The sequence below is a fragment of the Tenebrio molitor genome, chromosome 7 (genome assembly GCF_963966145.1).
Source record: "Tenebrio molitor chromosome 7, icTenMoli1.1, whole genome shotgun sequence".
Taxonomy (NCBI): Eukaryota; Metazoa; Arthropoda; class Insecta; order Coleoptera; family Tenebrionidae; genus Tenebrio; species Tenebrio molitor.
In genome coordinates, this window is record NC_091052.1 from 17509799 (window position 1) to 17530977 (window position 21179).

Genomic DNA, 21179 nt, shown 5'->3' on the forward strand with positions numbered 1-21179 from the left:
CCTCCTTACAGATAACTTTGTTACCAAATAAGACGGCCGTAGTATGCTCGATTTACTCCAAATCGGAATTTAAAATTCACAAAAAGTCGTCCGTTTTCGACCTGACTGGGTGAGGAAATGAAATCAACTCATTCGATTGTGAAGAGACAATCCTGAGAAGGGCCGTGTTTTCAATTTGTATGCAATTATAGAATTCTTTAATGAAAACGGAGCATTACGCCGAGCGTAATCGAATCTCGGATTTTCAATTAGGAATGAAAAGTTAATCCCATTTTTATTGCTAGAATTGCCAAACAAATCAAGCTGGGCACTAACCAGGCCGCAAATCCCTCCGAGATTTAGCTCCGTGAAGATGCATTCCTCAAATTGTAAAAACGTAGAAAGACGAAAGGACGTAGTTTAATAAAAACGTCGTCTGATGAAAAACTTGGCAACTCCAGTACGTCGTCGACAAAACATTTTCAGTCGAGCCAGTCGATATGATGTTATAACTTATTAAAGCATTTACAAACTTCCAAAATTGGGTTTGTAACGAAGCAGCTACCGAATCGAGACGAACTGATTCGATTAGGGCTTTTCCTTCTGAAATTAAGCGGAGGGCAACAGCAAACACTTCAATTACTTCTTCTTTCTTCACTCGTTTACTTAGCGGAGGACTTTGCTATGTCTACGATAATTGGTAGAACGAGACGAAATAGCTGAAACACTTTTACAATGCCGCAGCATTTCGTTAAAAATTAGCCTTTGTACTACATTTCACTTTACCGGGGTTTATGTACACGTTCGTTGTGTACTCGCACGAAGCCGGAATATCTTTCGGAACTGCACACTGACAAAGTCACGTCTTCACGGGGAGCAATTAACGAATGATAATGTTGGAATTTCTTCCTTCAGGAAATGAGATACAAACGCACAGGCACTTGCTTAAACACGTTTCGCTACTGCGACTCTCCTTATGCTTGATTAATTCAGAGATAATCCGCCCGCTTCTTACTCCACTCGAGTAGATCGTCCAACTGTCGCACGCTTAGCATCGCAAAGGGCACACACTTCAAAAGCTTATATTATTTCAAACGGGACCGACGCAAAGTCTCGAGTTATCGACGAAGGTACAACAGGCACCCTCGTTCCAAAATAAATCTTTAATTAAACACTTTATGACAAAACTGTTCCGGTCAAGTTTCATCGTAAACTTCAGGTATGTAGGCTTCGTGCTAATTTCACGTTTGTTCTAATAGATAAGGTTGATGTAACCGCACTATTAGTCAGCTTGAATTTCGTTCCATATTACCCTGAGGCATGCCCTCCGGGCACGAAGTCCTTATATCGCCACTAAACAAGCACCATTAAAGGGTATAATTTAAAATTATCTGTTGGTTTTGAAGTCAACGTAATAACAAGTACCGCCACCACTAAACCCACCGTACCAACAACATACACGAGACGCGATCCTGGAACTCATAAAAGTTTGTTAAAGGGTAGATTGTACACGGAAGCAAAGTCTGTCGTACAAATACGTGACAGAGCACTAATAGGACATTAAGTAAGTACATTAAAAGCATGTGCTCAAGGTATGGTCCCCTGATATTGAATTTAAATGATACCGTAATCAGCTTGGGTGTCGTCTACAGGATAATCCCGGACGTCTCCTTCCTCCTATTCTTCCACTTATTTTATCTCACCTACCCCTTCAAAAATTTTAAAATGTAGATTAGACGATGGCGTAATTTCACGCTCAAACGGTCAACTATTAGACAAATACCTTTCGACAGTAACTTTCCCTCAAATCCTACAAACGAGAAAAGCATAACGATCCGGAATCGGAAGAATTTCGAACAATCCATCATAGTGAAGGATAAATAATATCACAATACAAATCAATCGACTAAACAGACAAATCCTCCGTGATCCTCGAGTTATCTTGAAAATACTCTTCATAAGGCTGATGCGGAAGCAGTTTCGAATCCAATTTCCTGTCTTCGGCCAAAAATCCACACTGACATAATGTAATATTCGGAACGCCACCGGAACTACAGCGGAAAAACAAAGATCATAATGGAAGCGACCTTCAAGACCGTAACACAAATTTCAGGATAACTAGAAATTAAATTAGCGCATCGTTGGCAAGTTTTGCCCTGGGCTCGTGTACTATCAACGTAATCTCGTAATCCTTGTACAACCATCGCATATTTATTTAAGCGTTTCAGGACGATGACGAAAGTTAAAAATTTTAAGCCAATTCGCAGCTTTTCATATTCCTGCGGCACAAATTTTATCTTTAAAGGCCGGAGTTCGGCAATATTTGCGCACACGATAATAAAACACAAGCGTCAAATTAAGTGCAATAATTAAAAGGTAAATTATGCATAGCATAGCTCGCGGCGCGGAACGCGCACGTCCGTTGTTAGGCTATCACGATGATGATACTTAACCTAAAAGACAATCGAAAATATGAACAACACCAGTTTTGCTCACACATCATCTAGAATGGTCGCGGATGCAGGATGACTCAGTCGATGAAATAAAAGTTTGATCGCATAGACTTACTAGGTAGGACACGAAAGTTTCCTTGTTCTGGTGTCTTTTCGACGAGAACATCACGTGCAAACTGGTAACAGCAACAGTCACTGCGACGCGACCACGGCAGTAGATTAAGGTAGGACTCCGCGTAAATATTCAGTAGCACCATCGAATCGGTCGGACCGGAGTTAAAATACGCTAGGTACGCGCGATGGCGGACGTAGTTTCCGGACGAGCGGTGGATATCGATGGTGGGCGATGCGAACTGACCATAATATCGTCGACTGCAATTGTGTGGTGATACATAGACATAGGTGCGGTGTGGAATCCATTACACGATACATTACAACATGCACGACATAGTGGAGGTGAACCGCGCCGCGTTGTACAATGCAACGCTGATAGTCTCTTCTAGGTCTCGCTTGAGGGTCACTCGACGTCAAGTGCAAAGTTTTTCGGTGGAAACCGATCAACTTTGACGTCGAACCGGTTGCAACACAATATTCTTGGTGTACCTAGATGCAAATGACAGACTGACAAATTCCAATGGATCGGTTACGAAGGTTTCATTCGTCGCCGTCTGAATGTCACATGCTGCTGCAGTGCACTACATTGTGGAATGAATCCGTTGGTTGCATCCCCAACTATGCAACACCGGCAAAGGTTCTGTTTTGCATCAGAAACGTGCAACATCGACAACATGTAATGCCGGTTAAATTAGTGGTTATAAATGATGTATTATGGCCATGCCATATTTCCCCAGAGTCTTTCTTCTCGGAATTTTTTGTCACAAGATCGTGAGCTTGTTACACATAAATAACTCAAAAAAGCAATTAGAAGAAAATTTCTCACTTAAATTAGACGCACCAGAGTACGATGTACTCTTGTTAAGCACGGAATAACAACTTTATTCCACTGCCACATACTTTGGAAGAGTTGTTTTGGGAGTTGTTGTTTTTGCTGTTCATCTAAGTTTTCATCATGCTACGGTTTAATAAACTTTCGGTAATTACTTGCATACATAAATTTCACGACTAACTGTCGTCTGCACAATACCTTTTTGCCTGCGCAAGTTCTTAATTTCTTCGATGAAAACGGAAACAATTATTGTTTAATCGATTCGCAAGTGCCTGGTTCGAAAACTCCCACAAAATTTTCAACATTTTCTATACGTGCAGCTTGCAGTGCTGCAGTTCAACCAACCAATCGTAAATCAATCCGAATAAAAAGGGAACAAAAAGCTTCATTCGTTTAATAATTATTCACTGTATATTATAACCGGTGACAATCAATAACTGAAATAGATTCCATAATAAATTGCTTTTAAATGCATCAATTTAAATTTATTTTCCAGTTTAATTTTAAAATCATCGCGTACATTGTGTGTTCTCCCAAAATTATTTATTACACAATTTGTTTAAAGATAAAAATTGGCGGTTGAATTGTTTGTCGATTATTCATGGACCGCATATTTTCTCGATTGTAATTGTTTTGATGTCAATCAATTCATCATCCGCATTTCTTAATATAAAAGATTAATGTTCGGAAAAGAATTTATCGTTGATAGAAGAAAATTGGGTGTGTTTCAAGACAATCATCAAGATAAATGATAACATCAAGCTTATGTAACATTTTTCGACATCATTTACTTATGTTTACGTTGTTTACACAACCTACTCAACTGTTGATTTTGGCTTAATAAATGGTATTTAGTAACGATTATGAATTCGTGTGAAAGCACAAAGTGAAGCAAGTTTGGTAACAAAACATGCTTACTTTAACTTGACGTTCCTGTCAGAAATAATCATCTATGGTCTAAAAATTACTGTGGGGCTGTCGTAGCTATTGCCACTCTAACAATTCATATAGATAGGGTTAGTAACCAGGTTATCGATATTATCGGGGCCATTATTATTGCGTTAGGTTGGAAACACTTTTCTCACAAAAGACGAAAGAGCGAACCTGGTCCTGAATTTGCATAATAAATTGTATTTCGTTCAAGGAATGTAGGTAGATCCGAACTGTCTCCCTTTTTCCTAGATTTCCAACCGTAAACTTTATTCATGACAAACGTTATCAAAAATGACGTCACACAGTTGATAAAATATGTCCGCACTCACCGTGTCCAAATTAAACAACGACGAAACTTTTTTCATAAAACCTTCCTGTTGTCGCTTCTTCCTTCTGGATGTCATTTTTGATTTTATTGTCAACGTTCCGTAGAGATTAATCCTCCAGCACACGGTAACGGAAGTACATTCGATTTTGGAGTTCCTTTCATATCACAATAAATTAAACGAACGCCACTAACACACGTCAATTAACTCACTCAACTGGAATAAGAAGAGAAACAGTTTTTTTTAGACAAAACGTTCATCATTTAAGGAAGTAAGTAAACGAGTGACGTCGTGCTTCATCTAATCTGGACATTAATGTGGTATTTGTGAATATTATATCTGTAATAACAAAGTTGTGATACCAACACTTGCGTTAGGTTGACTTTTGTGTTTCTTTTGCGCGGAAAAATTATTTTTGGCAACGAAATTTTACATTCATTACCCTCATACATTGGTTATCTAAAACGGTTGACCGTTAAAACTTGAAATAAGATTTTCAATGTAGAAAAAATGCGATTCAAACGGTGAATGAGGTGTACGAACAGACTCGTGTTAACAGTCGTAAACCTTCGAAATTCATTTTATGACAGCAAGAACGAACAACTACTGATAACACGGTTTTTATTAATTTGCCGTATTATTTATGACCAAACGTAAAAATTTAATATTGTTTTAACGTTGCTGTGGCCAATAAAGGACAATTAAAAAAGTACAATAGTATAGTTTGCTGCATCGTCACATAAAGAGAGCTTAAAATGTCTTATTGTTAGAAACAGGATTTAATTGATTGTTGTCTAATAGCTATTCCAAAACTTGCATTATTGTTAAAATCAATATGCAACAATGCGCTGCTCTAAAATTATCAAAAGAATGAATGTTACAACAAAAAATGAAAATAAAGCACTTTTTTTAAATTTCTCAAACCAAGTAAAGGTTTATTGCAGTGTCAGTTGCTGCTTAAATTTGACATTTAGAATGTTGAAGCTTTCGAAATTCTGCGGATGCGGTCACGCCAGAAGAGCTAGTTGAGGAAACTGCTTAACATAGTTTGCTGAACTGCACATCTGCAGACTGAATAAACATCGAGTACTGGTGCATCTACGGTTTATAAAATATTTAAAATGGAGAAAGGTTTGTTCGCTTTGGGTCTGTCATAAGTACACTGTAAGACAACAAGAGCGTCCTTCTAAATGTTGTCGACGAATATTGAACGAGTTTAAATCAGGAGTATTATTACAGGAGCTGAAATTTAACATTAAACGTATGACTTTCCATTGATAGTCAAATTTTATGAAGAAGTGCCGGTGTAGGTAAAAAATAAAATATTCAGGAAAAACTACTAGATCGTCTACTCTTGCCTTTTATTATTCTGGAACCTTTCCAATTACATAATAAGAAAAAATGTATACAGCGGCCGTTTCCTATTAATGTGGAGTTTTTAACAATTTGAGGTCAAAAGTGTGACCTGAACCTCCATAGTCTAGAAAACTCCTAGTAACTCATGTAGAGGCCAAACGCCGAATGGTATTATGCCTCAGTTTATGTATTTTTGCAAGAATTTTTTCCTTCGTCATAGAGACAATTATTAATTATTATTAATCGATTAACTAATTAACATATAATTAATTTTTTGGACTACATCACGAATGGAAATCATCAATAACTCGACTAGCTATACAGGGTGATTTTGAAAGTTGTGCAAATATTTTAATCACAAGCTACTGCCTTCATGTAGAACACGGAAAAAATGTTTAAAACATTCTATGTCAAAAAATAAAATGACATTTATTTTTTGAGCTACAATTTTTTTTAATTGCTTTTAGTCTTCTACGTTGTCAAACAACCTCGTAGGTAAAATTTCGGCACATTTTAAAAATACACCCTGTATATCATATTTTATAAAACGTACACCAATGCGGTTTCCTTGTTTTAAAGCATATTTCCTATAGGTTACATCGCATTGGCGTACATTTTATAAAACATGATACTCAAGGGTGTATTTTTAAAATGTGCCGAAATTTTACCTACGAGGTTGTAGGGCAACGTAGAAAACTAAAAACAATTAAAAAAAATTGTAGCTCAAAAAATAAATGTCATTGTATTTTTTGACAGAATTTTTTAAATATTTTTTCCGAGTTCTACATGAAGCCAGTAACTCGTGATTAAAATATCTGCACAACTTTCAAAATCACCCTGTATCTATCAATGTTATACAGGTTTCCCAGAACTGCCTCCCCAGAGACAAAAGGGAGATAATCGAGAAAAGACACAAGACTTGACCAATCAGAACTGAAGACCATCAAGGTAGGATGACTGCAATTTTGCGTTGCCAGGATATAAAACGTAAAAATTCCAAGTAAACGCTTCGTTGATTGTTGCGATATCGATAATTATTTTTGCTGTTCAGCAACCTGACCGATTTTTTAGTAATATGTATCTGAGGACGAACTTCTGGGATTGGTGAAGTTGAAAACTTAATACATACTCGGTTATGTGAGCTACAGGAAATTTTATTTTAGATATTGGACTCACTTTTACTGTCGCCACATGCCTGTTTTCTATGGGGAGGCAGTTCTGGGACAGGCTGTAAGTATATCAAATTAAATGAAAAAAATGATGTTGTAAATGTAACGGAAAATCGGTGGCTTTATAGTGTGAAGTCCTTTCATTTTTTCAGGTAAACTGTATCATTTTAAATTAAATATTTAGTGCGATTATGTTTCAAAATTTACTAAGATTGTTATTGAACAATATTGATTTTGCATAGATCCAACCAATCAAAAGCTTCATATCATAGCAACTACAACATTGTTATATAGCAATATTGGTAAATTTTAAAACAGAATCGCACCAAATGTCTGATCATTTTATTACTGTCACTAGTTAAAGTAAATTGACCACGATTTGTAGTAAAATTAAATGACATAGAATCGATGTGGTTATATTATCTTAAATACTTGATACTCTGTACCCAATAAAATAAAATTTAACACGGTAGTTTTATAATACTTAAGCACCATGAATAAAATTAATAATAATAACAATATATACAAGGTGTAACAGAAAAAAGTGAATTATTTTAACTGGTAATAGGACTCATCTACTACAACTTTTCTAAAAAAAAATTTCGAAAAAATTCTGAAGAGTTAAAAATTTATCTAAATTTACTAAAAGATTTGTTTACCCGCCTATGGAACGATTTTAATCTAACTACATTTAATAAAGAAACAAAAGAAGGAGGTAAGAAAAAACAAACGAAAGTGAAACCTTTTTATTCATAAAGCGCAATTTGAGGAAAAAACATTACTGCAGAACATACTGACTGGTAAAAAACAATGAATAAAAAGTGCAATACGAAGGGAATAAAAACATTCAGTTTTTACGATTCCTGTTTGAAAAAGTTTTCAGAATTATAAAATTGCATTCAACATGAACGGCACGTCAAAATAAAGGGGGGACAAATGGCAATTCAATTTTGCAAATTCCAAGAAACTTTATTTAGAAACATTGTTGTAATTGATGAGTACATACTAAATATTACCAGTTAAAATAAATGCATTTTTTTGTTACACCCTGTATACAGTGCCAGAATAAAGTAAGCAATAAAATTCCTTAAAATATACACAACGTCCCACCTAAGACTTTTAGGTCTTATATCTTCATTATTTATGGACCGATTTTTTTGAAATTTAAAGGGGATTAATTTCGCGTTACTCAAGTACCTCCAGTTTTAAAAACGCCATTTTAACTCCCTTTATTTGTGAATTACATCGTTTAAGGTTTATACTAAACTGTACAACAATAAATAATGACTTCCGCAAAAATTCCTAAAGGCAGTCGTACTACAAGAAAAGGAGGAAATACCGTGTTAATTTTCCAAAAGGTATTAAAAACGCGCATATCCATGAAACAAATGAACATCATTGTGAAATTTTGGACATTCCTGCAATTCCTGTTCAAATGTATCACTATTTGCCTCAATGCATTTTTCCAAAGGAAATCTAAAATTATTGCTAACGTTTTGTAACAAATTTGCATTTATGGACGTAAAGTCTTGTCCTATCTTCCAAATTTCACAAAAATCGGTCTATAAATAATAGAGATATAAGACCTGCAAGTCTTAGGTGGGACACTTCTAATATATGGTTGATTTTTGGCGAATATTACAGTTTTCTGTTCCACGAGGAGGCAATTTAAAATTGTAAATGGCTACAAGTCACATTTTATATTTTTTGAAAGAATTTTTTAAATTGATCGATCAAAAGAAAACAGAAATTAAGCAAGTATGAATAAGAATATCCCCTCAAATTAAATTCTTTAACTGAGCTTACCAACTTCCTGATGGATAGCCAAACGGTATTCAAATCGGTTGAGATCATTACGAATAACATATGGGCTATTCTAATTCTCGCCCTTACGTCGTCGATGTCTTCGAAATTTACTTATATCCTGTTTTGTTCTAATCGACCGATTAAAAAATACTAGATATTTCACTATTTGACAGAGGATAAAAATTTCTGTGAAAAAATATTTGATCCCTGTTGCGTTTCAAATTTTGAGTTGCTCCCCCTGTGCCACCACTGAGTGGAATATACCTAGTCTTTGCCAAAGTGAAATAACCACCAACACTGCATTCTACCCAAAAAATCAACCGGCAACGTTGTACACTTAGATTTGATTGGTCTAGCATCCTAGTAATATCAAAATAGCCATTATACACATAGGGTCAGTTTATAGAAAGAGAATTAAATATTTAATTCGAATTAAATTTTAATGCGCGATTAACCCATGAATCCGCAACTTCGATTGGTTCAATCTGGTCACGTGTTCAATCTCGCATTTGATTACGATTAACTTAATTTCGCTTCTGTAAACTGGCCCTTAGTGTAATTTTGTTTTCACCACCATAATTTAACAGGTGGTGGTTAGTTGGGTTTGGCACGGCCTATAGAAAAGTAGAATCTATGCCAAGAGACGACAATTTAGAAATATAAATTGACCTGTTCGAGGATTTTTACCAAAAATGACGTTGAATTCAAGGAATTTCACTTGTTATTTTACTTTTGCACTGTACTACAATCTATTGGGTGTTCGTTTAAATTTATCCTCAAGTCAAGGTAGGCGTTGAAGAGTAGATGGTGAACGCACCACGAATTACAGATCACGGATCAGCTGTTTAAATTAAAACCGGGATAAAAATATAGAAGAAACTTAGACGGTTGTTTCATAAATGAATCAGCTATACTCCATTCTTTATCTTGGTGAGTGGTCAATGCGATCAAGCAAGCCATGGGTAGCTTTGTAAGTTTTACTTTTTCCACCAAATTTGTGTGTCGTGTAAATCAAATATTAACTGTCATCGCTGTCATTCAGATTCAGAATCTTCGTCAAGCATTCATGTCCAAATCTCGCGATCTTATGTCGCGAAATGTAAATATATAAGCCGTACACATCGATTCTTCAATTTAACCGTTCCCGATAAATATGAAAATTATCGGCGTCCGTCGTCGGTCAGTCCGACCGAACATTATTCCCGTCCCGTGCCGGGCAATATTGCAAAGAAGTTTGGGTGTGAGAAATTAATCACGATTCTTAAACCATAAACCGGACCAAATTTGACCGGAAAGTGTGTGGCCGGTCTAGAACATTTTGAAATTCCCAAGCAAGTTATTAAAATTTTAGAAAACGATGCGATAGGAAGATGACACGTTTGAGGTTATGTCTCGGTCGTCTCGGTGCATATCGTGCATATGAATGATGAGCAATTTAACCCGGAAAATAATAAATAGAAAGAGTTTGCGGCGTCTCTGTAAGTACATTATTGTAATATTTGAATATTTTTCAACAACTACCAACGCACTTTTCCAGTGGAACTTTCAAAAATCCCTAAATTCAACTTGACGGTTGAAAATTTCCCAAACACCACTCACTAAGATAAAGAATGGAGTATATTGCTTATTTTTGGTGAAATCAAAAACTAATAATTTACATAATTTACATTAAGAAGTTGTAGTGCAAGAAGTTTATGTAATTTCTTGAAAAAATAGGTGTTTTGTTACCGTTTTCCTATTAAAAAAAATAGTTATTAATCACTTAACCATCTATTAACAAATATCTAGTTATCAGTGAACAGTCAAATAACTCAGACATGACTAATAATAAACGTGATAACTGATAACGAATTGTCTTATTCATGTTATCATTGGGTTTGTATTGCAAGCGATGCAACTTTTAAGGCATTAGTGTTTAATGCTTATGTCAAAATTTCACGTTCATTTCTACTTTCTTTGTGGTAAAATAAATTATTGTTATTACTGACATTTCTGGAATACCGTTAAATTAGACATTACCGGAAATTTTCTTAATCACCTGCAATTAACGAAATTCAAATAGCAGGTATGTGTGCAACAGTAATACGTGAACAATTAAACGGTTATCAATTGTTATTATTATTAATTGTCGTGATCATTCCTATTTTCACCGTGATTTCTAACAAGAAACAAGATTAATCTCTACTTTCATTCTCCCTTTAAATACAATCGGCCATGGTCAGGTAGTTCAAAGACCTCGTTTCTACGTCACAACCGTCGAAAAACAAGTTATAAGGACTTTCCGGATGGCAAAAGAATCACAGAATCTGCGTTTTTTTCAGTTTTATAAATCCGAAAATATTGAGTGAATAATTGTTAAACTGTTAAAACAAAAGCGCACGGATCAGTTCTATAAATAGCTCAGTTTTTTGGGCGGGAAGATCGCATCACCTGTCCGGGCAAAGAGTGCATTAGGATTACACTGTTATCGAAGAACTCCAAGAAACTCCCACGTATCTCGTGTACCCACGGAGTCTCCGAATCCACGTTGCTAACAGTGTACTGCAGACTGGTTAGTCTAGCTCGAGATGTCATGATCTACGTTCAATGGCATTCACCTTTTTACCTTTAGAACTAGCGGCCGGTACAGTTAATCCAAAAAAATTTAATTACTCTCACGTTCCGGCGAAACACAAAAATCCAACCTAACCTAACAAAACCACCAAATATGCCACAGCCCAATTTACCATTTTCCGGCGGCGAATGTGGGGTTAACGGTACGCGACTTCGTTATTTGCCCATTTAAAAGTAACGAGAAAGCACCAGGTACGCTCCTGTCAAAGCACCACCACCGGCGCGATTTTTTCTTTTGAGGTTATGTCGTCGTTGAAACGTCAAAATAGCGAAAACGGGCCGCACTTTTCACCATGCAAATTCCACAGGAGGGCACATTTAAATGTCACACGGCCGTTCCGAAACGAAAGTGCACTCGTTTCTGTCCGAACCTTCGAGACGCGAACCATCGAAAAGCCTCTGTATCGCACAACACTCGAACATCCACATGTTATCGCACCACCAACCAAATCAGAAAACAACCACTTGTAGCTTTGCCGGTCACCAGTTCTGGCATTTTGCCTGCATGGCGTCGTCAGCGGTAGAGGGTGCAACGTCACGAACCGGGAGGATACGGCATCAAGACATTTTTGTGGCATGCACGACGGTTGTTGCGGTCGGACACGAAGTCGGCCGAATCAACGATCGGATTGTTGTTTCTTGTTTGTTGTTTTCTTATCGCGAGTTTCGTTTTTTTTATGGGTAGGTTTCGCCGATTTTAATTATTATTGTGCACTTCGGAAAGTGGTTGAGCAATGCACGGTAACAGCTTTATCGTTGCTTGATTTCGTTGGAACGTGCGTCCTTGACTCGAATGGACAATTATTGTTTTCTTGTTTGTTCTTGTTATTTAGTTAATTGCGATAGGATAATCGTCACTGTGTGGTTGTGTATTAACGGCAAACCGTTCAACTATTATGCCACCGATTTCGTAGCTTACAAAAACAAATATTGATAGCATGGGCGGCGTTTAACCACGTGGAAATTCTTTTTAAGAGCGATTACACGAGCGTGCTGGTTTGTTAGTTGTAAATATGGAAATAACAAGGTTACAAACTTGGCGCCTTAAAATACATAATTATTTTGACAAATTTTTACTTTTAAATACTTCAGGGAGAAAGTCGACTAAAACTTTAAATCATGTAACATGAAGATGGCATTTTTTGCTACATTTTATTACAGATTTTTTTTTTAAATTGTCGATGCCCTGATCACAAGCTTGCTTACTCTTTTTGTGATTTCTAAAATTATGATGTTTACAGTACGTTATTTTTAACTGTTCCTCTTGTCAAATTAAAACATTTATAATGTGGTACCAGGTTTACACTGCAGACATACATTTAATTTTAAACTGCCAATAATTTAAACACAATTTTTGATATTTCTCAATTCAGGTAATCTCTGGCCTGCTTGTACCAACTCACTATAAATGGTTGAAGCAAATTTATATACTCAGCATCCCTGACCAATTGGTAATTATCAACATGTCATGGGTTGATTCATTTTTTCGCTAGGGTTTTGGAAGTTTAGTGTTACGGTGAATAATCTCCATTATGTAAATAGGATTTTATAATAGTACCTATATTAAAACATGAGTTTTATAAAACTTAATATTAAGACACGAGTCAGATTTGCAGCACGACTGCCGCAGGCAGGAGTGCCTGTAAATGACGAGTGCTGAGTTTTATAAAACGAGTTTTTTTTATGCTATTTATTCTAATTTGCATATTAAATGCATGTTTTTTACAAATAAAATCAATTTTGGTCATTTAGGGAATTTTGTGACAGTTGGTGACACTTTTATTTCATAGTCTGTCTTGTGATTCGTTGACAAATAGCAATGATTATTTCATTCATCATCATTTTCGACCAATCGTAAGACTTTATTTTTTGGGTTATTCGATAATCCTTTATGTTCCTTTTTCAAATGTTTTTATTTTTAATTTTCAATGCAACGCTTAATACTAGTGTCACATTTCTTACCTTTATGTCAAATATCAACATGAATCGTTAACTTCCGACGAGCAACTTGCAACCATTTTAAAGGACTTTATTCATGAAATAATCTTACTGAATTACTTTCGTGCTTCTGAAATAATCTGTTGTAATACTCAAGTTAATTAAAACGCAACACTCGTGTCATTTTTTGACAAATTTCCTTCTACTGCGCGTCGGGAAATTAAAACGTCAAAAAATGACACTCGTAGTTGCTAATCAACTTTCATATTACAAATCGATAATTTCGAAGCACTCATGTAATTACAAGTGACTATTCAATTCATCTGTCACTGTTTCAAATATTAACCAATAAAATAGCAGATATTTACTTTCGTAGCCTAGCAACAGCAAATTCCAGCGAATATTCCACTAGTGAAAATATAACTAGGTATTCTACTAGTGGTTGCAGTGAGTATTTTAAATTAACTTAATTGTTATGTTTATTCAAGGAAATTATTACTTTCTTACAAAGATAACTGAACAATGAAATCATGTGTAACCCAGATTTTCGAACTAGCTTTTGAAATGTTTCATTTTAATCATTGATTTGGTTCATTGAATAGGCTGTTGAATACAATTCGTAGTCAAAGACAGTAGAATATTTTTCCGATGGTATCACTCATGGTCATTACGCTTGCGAACACCATTCGTGCTGCGCACTCATGGTGTTCATAAAGCGAATGACTATTCGTGATACCACCACAAAAATATTCGACAATCTTTGACTACTCGTTGTATTATATGTTATAACTGATAATTTTTTTGAGTTTCAACATGTCAATTGGTCTATTTAAATTTTCATTTTTTACATTCAAGTAAGCAAATAACAAACAAATCAACAGGTGTTTTTTTTTTTAATTTTGGCAAAGATAATATGTAGATTAATCGTTTGGACTAACTGAGACCCTCAAATGATGGTAACAATTTATGTTTGGGTAAAGATGTTAAGAATTTAAGTACACTGTTATCGGATTTCATGGGCAGCTGGCATGCTAATGTCTCAATATATACCTATTTTCACATCAGCTTTAGCAATATGTACTACGAAAATTATAAAGCAAAACCTTACACCTGTGAAAACTTTTTTAGAAACTGATCGAGACAGTTGGTTTTTATTGTCAAGTTAAATTAGTTTCGGCACTTGTCTATGGGACCCTGCCCGACCTAGGTACCCCTGATATACAGGGTGTATTAAGAATGGCGCATAATATTTACATCGCATGATCCTACCGGGTGTTCACTTAAATGTATTCACTTTTTGCGTTATTTGTGCTTTTTTTTATAAACTGAACGTTATAAATGCGGATTGGGGATTTATGATTAAGGTGACACTACCAGCAAAAGTAACTAGGCGCGCCTATAAGGTATTGGGAATTTATGACAGATCTCACAGATCTCCAGTGCAATCGTAAGTTTTAAGCGACCTTGATTTTGACAATCCACACGTTTTTACTATACTTTGCAGGCGTTGAAAAACGATTCTTCAATAAATTTAAAGGAACACTCGATATATTGAAATACAGCTTCCCCATTATAGCTTGAGCTGTGAGACCCGGTTGCGCAGTGGTCTAACACTAATTTTGTCGCATTTCTTTGCTGCTTCCAGGACCTCTTTATCGGACCTCTTTTCCACTTTATCCAACTTTGCGCCTCCCTCACAGCTCAAGCTACAATGGGCAAGCTGTCATTTTTGACAATAATAATAAAAAATTTAAAAATATTCGTCTAACCAGGAGGGGTCGCCAGATGTGCAGAGGTTTTTGAACAAAAAAAAAAATCAGGGTGGTTGCCCCGACTGCCCATATCACCACCCTGGAAGGAAACGCCCGAACCCTCCAAAATTTACGAACAAAAAATGGTGGGCCAGTCGGCTAAAAACGTTTAAAAATCGAGTTTTTAATACCTAATCAAGAAGTTTACAGTACCTAATGCGTTTTCTTTCTTTCAGTAATAAAAAAAAAACTCCGGCAAAAAGATGAGAACCTGGAGCGCTGAGCGTTCGCCCTGGCCCACCGGCGCGGCGCGAAAACGCGTCAAAATTTGCAAATTTTTTCGGGCGTTTCCTTTCAGGGTGGTGATATTGGCAGTCGGGGCAACCACCCTGATTTTTTTTTCTTCAAAAAGACGTCGCACATCTGGCGACCTCTGCTTGTAAGACCAAATTCAAGTTAGAATTTTTTATTTGGTATTTAACGTAGATTCGAGTGACATAAATATTATGCGCCATTTTTAATACACCTGTATAATGTTTTATTAATATTTAATTATTTCCATACTTTTTAGCTTCAAATAATAAATAATTACGTAAGGTTTGTTGTCAATCAGAAGAAGTTTCTTACGAGCTTTTGTAAAATTCTTTTTTGGCATTTTTTTATTAGTCGCCTTTTCTAATGTAACCGTTATGCCCAGCTTTTGAACTTTGATACCGGATACTGTATTATACTTTAAAGCCCGTACCACATATGAGGCATTTACCGAATGCTTGGTGTTTGCCGAATATAACATTTTCTAAACTTGGTTCACACTTCACACATTAGTCTGGATTTCCGTATAAGAATACGAACGTATTTTCAAAATCTATATTAATAACTAATTATAAATAACTATGTATCGGGCGATCAACAATTACTTAGATATGCTATGCTTAGATAGGCTATGACTTTGTGTCAGATTTTTCGAATCTTTACTAACTCAGCTTATAAACGTCAAACAACTGTCACCATGAATCAAATTTTAACGCAAAAATGGTTTTTACTTCAGAACACAAAAGATTCATCATTGAATCGTAAGGGTGTTTTCAATAACGGAGAATGGACATACAGGGCTGTTGCCTTGTTTGACCGAGTTTCGGCAAAAATTTCCAAATTTAAATTGAAACAAGTATATGCAACCAAAAATATTTCCATGCATCCAGAGCATCTGAAAGTCCAGATTGGGAGATACGTCTAGAATGTCAAAGGCTTCTTTGATCTAAATACTTAATTAAAATAATTTTCAAATAAATCTAAATTTGTGATTTTGTAAAATTATACTACAAAAAAATTAAATAATTTATAAATCCTCTTCACTCAAATATTCGATCTTTTTCAGCCAGTAAATCTTTAGTACCTATACTTGGGCCAACCAACAGATATAGTAATAAAAAAAAGGGGATGTGGTCTAGTTGCGCAGAACGACATACGCCGAAGTCTGTTTCACAATGAAGCAGCTTCTTTCTAACAAATAGAGAACCAAAAGTCTTGAAAAAAAACTATTTTGTAATACAAATCGAAAAATGCCAAGGAAAACAAACAAACATAAACACGTGGTCAAACTCCCGACGCGAGGTTAAAACGAATGAGATGGCGGATGCCGTCAAGTAATTTTTGTGGATGTACATCAGGCTTTCGAAAATCTGCTCACGATTTGAATAAGCCAATTGGAAGCTGCTATTTAAAATACGCGGGCACTAGGAGACGGTTTTATTACTATATCTGTTGGTTGGCCCAAGTATAGTTGCTGTTTCTAATTTCTTGAGAACTTATTACTACTTTTTCCTGATATTATTCTAAGCGATCAAAATAGTATATTATGATACAAGTTTATAAGGAAGCCGTTAAAGCACGCGCGACGATTTTAAGAGCACGACGCGTAGCGGAGTGCTTTTAACGTTGCAAGTGCTTTAAAGGCCGTTATAAACGTGTATCATACGCAATGTTTTATTATACCTGCACTACAATCTGAAAATTATAACAAAAAAAGTAAATCGAAATACCTTTTGTTGTTGTTTCGTTGCTATCATAAATTGTGTATAAATGTCTATTTATCATTGTTCAAAATGTAGGTGAATTTGTTGTTACCTAAGCAACCCTTAAACCTTTAGTGTTTTAAAGGCCCTTTTTGTAATTTGCCTCCATTTTGATTCTGTAATAGACATATTAACGAACGCGACGTCATCACCTGGGATGTCCTTATAGCCATTATTTCACGGAACATTTTACGAAAATTTTTAGGTTGGCAACTTGATTCGTCATGCGTGTCAGTTTAAATTAAAAAATGTGCAAAGAATTATTTATCAGGATTTATTAAGCAACAAATTCGCGACCGTCCTTTTGGGAATTTCACGTATTTCAGCGGGCGTACATGAAAGATTATCTTTCATATTCGTATTTTGTGACAGAATTTGGATAAAACAAAAGGCGAGTTTAAAGACTTGATCAAATTTTCACTTTTAAAATTAAGACATTACCAACCGCCACGAAAATCCCTAAATCGAGGAAAGGAAACATTTTTGTTTAAAAACGGCTTAAAAAGGGTAAATTACAAAAAATAGTATAAAAAACTCGTTTCATAAGACCTTGAAGCACTAATTCTTTAAAATAACTCGTGGCTACGCCACTCGTTTTTTAATCTTGAATTCGTGCTTCAAGACTGGTCTTATGAAACTTGTCTTTTAATATACTATTTTCGCACGCATTTTAGTGTCAAAAACAGCGATTTTGATTCAGGTATAATAAAAAATATATTAATCACAGTAAGTGTATATCAGCCGTTCAACATACTTTCCGGAAAGAATGAAAAACTTTCTGTTAAAAAAGTTGCTGCATTTTTAGTCACCAACTCAGCCGATGGCACAGATCTAGTTTGAATAATATGAAGTTTGAGCCGCGTTCAAAATACATCAACACCGACAACCGCCACTTTTGAACCCGAGACTCAGCTTTGATCGCGATTAAATATAGCACTAACTGTTTTTTTGAATGCCGATGTTTTTTCCTTCGCCGAACTGTCAACTGTTATAACGACAGATTGTACGATGACACTGATTTTAAATTTCTGCGTTCTATTTCCAGACTCTTTGCGCATTAAAGCGACCTACTTTACACAAAGGATTCAAAAATACGAGAAAACATTTTGAAAAACATGGAACATCTGGTATTATAAATAATAAATAGGACCCTGTCGGATATAAGAAAACTAGTTTGTCTTTGGAAAATCTAAATTATCCTAACACTTTCCGCATACAGCATACAGAACAACATCACATTCTCCCGATGAGATGTTAATTTAAAGTAAATGGCGTAAAGGACGAAGAATAAAAATATCTCTGATTATACAATAACAACAGAGCAAATGTGTAAATTGCAACGCAACTAGTAGATTTCAACAGTGAACGTTTAATTTATCTGAAATATCTTTGACAGGTTTCGAAATAATTTTCAATATTTGATCTCGTTTGGTGTGTCACTTGCTATTGGCAACATTAAAAATCACTTCTACGTCGATATAATCGTATCCAAAGTTCCATCAGGATTCAGCTTTGTAAGTAGTAAAGAACAGAGAAAGTTTCATGTTTGGAACACAACATGCAGCTTTATGAATCAATATGTACGGTGCCAGCGACATTTCTGAAGAAATTACCGCTGATTTATGTTTTATGGAAAACAGTTTGAAAAGTTTTTCAGCAGAATATGTTCAAGGATTCGCCTAATATATTTTATTTATCGGTGTCGGAGCACCATTTAAATAAGCCGCTGCAATCCGTACTTATTAGATTGCTGTACCTATCAACCGAGTGCACTAGACCTGCCTCAAGTTTTCTCAATATTACTTTTATAGCGTCATAAATTTCCACTAATGGTGATCTTGTTTAACCGTTATTATCATTTAAATAATGCGACGCGAGGGCCGTTGTCTCGATCGTGCAAACATTTGTCAGAAGCATTAGGGTGCACAAACAAAAGTTTCCAATGAAAACATAATATGGGTAAAGATTGAATTCTGAATACATGCACGCGGAAGAATTTCAATTCTCACGCAGGTGCGAATATCGCACTACTCCTGCTGAATAGCGCTTTGTGTGCGGCTACTGAAAACGAAAATAAATTCTTTCCGTCTCCGAAATCCTCAATACCGCAAGTTTCCTTAAAATACCTATAAATTTCTGGCTGCGGGAAAAATGGAAGATTTGGTTATGAAATGAATGGCAAGTATGATTGATGTCGGAATTTAGTACCGATCTCAGTTAGGCAACCAACTATACACGGAGCTTCGACATTTTTTTCGTCGTGATTTAAAGCTCATTAACGCGAACGATTTAAAAAGAATTACTCACCTGATCGCTGTCGTTTCCTTGCCAGCTGTCGTTCCCCTGCAATCAGAAAAATTCGTAAATATTAAAATAAGCCGACCATCAATTGCAGATTTTCGTTGTAATATTGAAAATTAAGTCAGAACCTAAATTGCAGTTTGAATATTTAGATTACTCTGATGGAATAATTTGATTTCGGAGAAGTTCCGAAAGGGAATTTTTCAACTTGGTCTTTTTTTCTGTTTTCATTCGCTCGCCATTTACGTTCGAATTAACAAAAGTTTTTTTCCTTCTATTTGCATACCATTCTTAATGTTAGCTCCAGTTGAACGCACGGCGAACTTGGTTGGCTTTATGAAAAAAGATGATGTTGACTAACGGAAAGTCCGAAAGTTTCAACATATTTCACACGTTCGGCCTTCGATCAGGTCGGTTACAGTTTCACGGAAGGGGCGAGGACACAACTCCGATCCAATTCACTCGTATAAACTAAGTAAGGAAACATAAGGAAACAAGTAAAATTTTTTATTGCGGCTCGAGACGTGCTTACTCTCGAAATTTCACCGAGATTTAAGTCGATGTCAGATAAAGGACCACCTCGATACGTGATCTGTCCCAGGACTCTCAAATAAAGGAAGCGCTTTCCGTAATGAACCCTCCCCTCTAATTCGACTAAAAACCGACTCACAAATCCATCAATACAATTTGAATGTGAACAAATTCATTATTACAGTAGGTAGAAACAAAAGGACAAAATGGAAAATGTCCAAATTCCCTCAAAGACCAGACTGTACCATCCTAAAACCTTTCGTTTCTGAACAGGTATCGTTAAATCTCCCTAGATCAGGTTTGAGGTTATGTCAATAATTTTCAAGTCAGAAAAGTTTCAGGTGTAAGCAAATTTTATACCAAAATACAAGAAATAAAGCCGATATTGAGTGCGATTCTACTTGAACTATGTAATAACGATCGCCAAAAAAACTATATCGTTAAATTATAACAACAACGATTTCGGTATCATAACTCGCATTTTGTTTAATACAAATTTAGCGATATTTTTATTCACTTATAATTACACGAGAGCTTTTTTTTGTCGAAGTAAACTTGACATTTCAATGAGAATTTTGTTGCCTGGCAATTTAACGAAAAAAATTGCCTCTGAAAAAATTACGAGTCCGTAGGACGATTAATTTTTTCTGGCAGTTTTTTGAGTTTAATTACCAGACAACAAAACTCGAATTATAAATGTCAAGTTTACTTCGACCCAAAAAAAAAAGCTTGAGTGTAATTCGGTAAGACAATTTAATATACGGAAAAGTACGATGATGCAGACCTACTAGAATCAGACGTTTTCAAAAGTTAGGTTCCGTTTTGTCGCTGGAAAAGTTAGGGCAAACTTTTTTCGCTGTCATAGTGACAAAAACACCGCTGCTTATGGGATTTTTAGTGTATGAATTAAATTGTCATTACAACATAATTTGGGCCGTATCACGACACCGTTATTAAAGTTGCCGATAACTAAAATCGTGATTAAAATAAACATAAAACGAT

The 21179-nt window shown here is 35.6% G+C and overlaps 1 protein-coding gene across 17 annotated transcripts in view; it reads right to left on the reverse strand.

Annotated features, from left to right (window-relative positions):
* The window catches only part of dlg1 (discs large 1), a 347088-nt gene that overhangs the window by 45578 nt on the left and 280331 nt on the right, over window positions 1-21179 (reverse strand). For 13 of the 17 annotated variants that reach the window (XM_069054713.1, XM_069054712.1, XM_069054715.1 and 10 more), the window contains one exon: window positions 19653-19688. In XM_069054713.1, the coding sequence (XP_068910814.1) occupies window positions 19653-19688 (36 nt within the window). Of the gene's footprint in view, window positions 1-2547; window positions 2742-4640; window positions 4977-11694; window positions 12165-19652; window positions 19689-21179 lie in introns of those variants that run through there. The other 4 variants (XM_069054720.1, XM_069054721.1, XM_069054719.1 and 1 more) reach the window with 4 other exon arrangements.